At 39.1% G+C, this 1,901-nt stretch overlaps 1 protein-coding gene across 1 annotated transcript in view; it reads left to right on the top strand.

The window, feature by feature from the left end:
• Nucleotides 1-1,339: 1,339 nt before the first annotated feature.
• Nucleotides 1,340-1,901, top strand: part of zc3h15 (zinc finger CCCH-type containing 15) — a 9,439-nt gene continuing 8,877 nt past the window's right edge. The window contains exon 1 of the mRNA XM_008429054.2: nucleotides 1,340-1,560. Within this exon, the coding sequence (XP_008427276.1) occupies nucleotides 1,486-1,560 (75 nt within the window). The 5' untranslated portion in view covers nucleotides 1,340-1,485. The remainder of the gene's footprint in view (nucleotides 1,561-1,901) is intronic.

Raw genomic sequence — 1,901 nt, 5'->3', positions numbered from 1 at the left:
CTTCCTCAGGGTCCGGTCACCTCTTCTCGTTGTGCAGCGTTTTCTGCCACACTTTTTCCTTCCCACTGAGGTGCCTTGATACAGCACTCTGGGAACAGCCTATTGGTTCAGAAATGTCTTTCTGTGTCTCACCCTCTTGCTTKAGGGCGTCAATGATGGCCTTCTGGACAGCAGTCAGGTCAGCAGTCTGACCCATGATTGTGGTTTTGAGTAATGAACCAGGCTGGGAGTTTTTAAAAGCCTCAGGAATCTTTTGCAGGTGTTCAGAGTTACTTCGTTGATTCAGATGATGAGGTTAACTGCTTGTTCAGAGAACCTTTTCATGATATGCTAATTTTTTTAGACAGATTTTGGGTTTTCATGGGCTGCATGCCAACATCATCAGTATTAAAACAATAAAAGACCTGAAATATTTCAGTTGGTGTGCAACGAATCTAAAATATATGACAGTTTAATTTTTATCATTACATTATGGAAAATAATTAACTATCACAGTATGCTCATTTTTTGAGAAGGACCTGTATATGAGTTTCCCATTTTGAATTAAAATCCTGACAATCAGTTTTTGATGATACTCTAAGCTATTGGAGTGATCACATATAACAGTAACATAATAATTTTTTTTGTTAATCTTCTGAATATCCATATAACTGTGGTTTGTGCAGTCTTTGCCTCAGGCAACTCAAGACTAGATTTGTCTCCCTTATTTGGACGTATCAAGCATTAATCTACTAAGTCAAAGCAAAAACAATTAAATTCAGGGAAAACTGAGGATTATTGGTGAACATAAAATCTAGTGCAGCAGAAATACAATTTTTTCCGGTATCGGGCTGAGTTAGAAGAAATTAGGTTACTTGATTTTCACCATTTGAATTGATCCATCTTGATAGTTTCCTTTTAAAATCACCAAACAGATGTTGTAATACTGACCCCTAGTGGTCAAATGGTAAAAATGCAATGAAGTCTGTGAGCTTCACTAAGCTGCAGTTTCCAGAGACATTAAATACCGTCTAGATAGAACATATATTCACCTGAGTTCTAAATGGAACATTAGGCTCAGCAGATTGAGAATGAAGCTGGTATTCAAAGAAGAAGTCTCACTCTAATTAAAGATGTGTGTGTGTGTGTGTGTGTGTGTGTGTGTGTGTGTGTGTGTGTGTGTGTGTGTGTGTGTGTGTATAAAGGTCAGGTACATTTTGGGATGAAACAAAATTATCCCAAAATTTGGGGGGTTTGTGCGAAAAGTTGTGTTTATAATTGATGTACATAGGTATATTCCTCTTTTACTCCTGCTTACTGCATTACCCGTCATGCCTCTCTGGCTGGGTGATGACGTCACCAGACAGCAACATCTCACATGTGGCCTTGAAGGCGCCGCCGTTGCTTTCCTGTTGCTAGCATTAACTGGTTTATGTGCATTTCCAACCGAAATACCCGACTCAAAACAGCCACACGAGTTCATAGAATAGCGTTTCCTAAACCAACATGCCACCGAAGAAGCCTGCTCCGGCTACGGGAAATAAAAAAACTCAAGAGAAGAAAAAGGAAAAGATCATTGAGGTAAATATAGCACGAGTTAGCATGTCGGTGTTTGCTGTTAGCTCGATGGCTAACGGAAGCTATAATAAGTTAGTATTAAAGTTGTTTCGCTCTGCATAGTCAATTCTATGTTCATTTGGCTTTACTGCCTCTTTTTTAGTCAAGAAAGGAGTTGACTGACTGTTACTGTTAATATACGATGCTGTCATAATTCACATTTATACACGAAGCTCGTATTGAAGCGGTCAGTGGCTGCTTTAAGGGCCCAAACTGGTCCAGCGAAGATTTAGCAGTATATTTAAGATAATGCTCACATATTGTGGATTGTGTTGATAGTCTGTGTATTGTTTTTCTGGGTGTTC

This window comes from Poecilia reticulata, linkage group LG15 (genome assembly GCF_000633615.1).
Source record: "Poecilia reticulata strain Guanapo linkage group LG15, Guppy_female_1.0+MT, whole genome shotgun sequence".
In the NCBI taxonomy this organism is placed as follows: Eukaryota; Metazoa; Chordata; class Actinopteri; order Cyprinodontiformes; family Poeciliidae; genus Poecilia; species Poecilia reticulata.
Note: the sequence above shows the minus strand (reverse complement) of the source record. Positions and strands in the feature narration are given on the sequence as shown.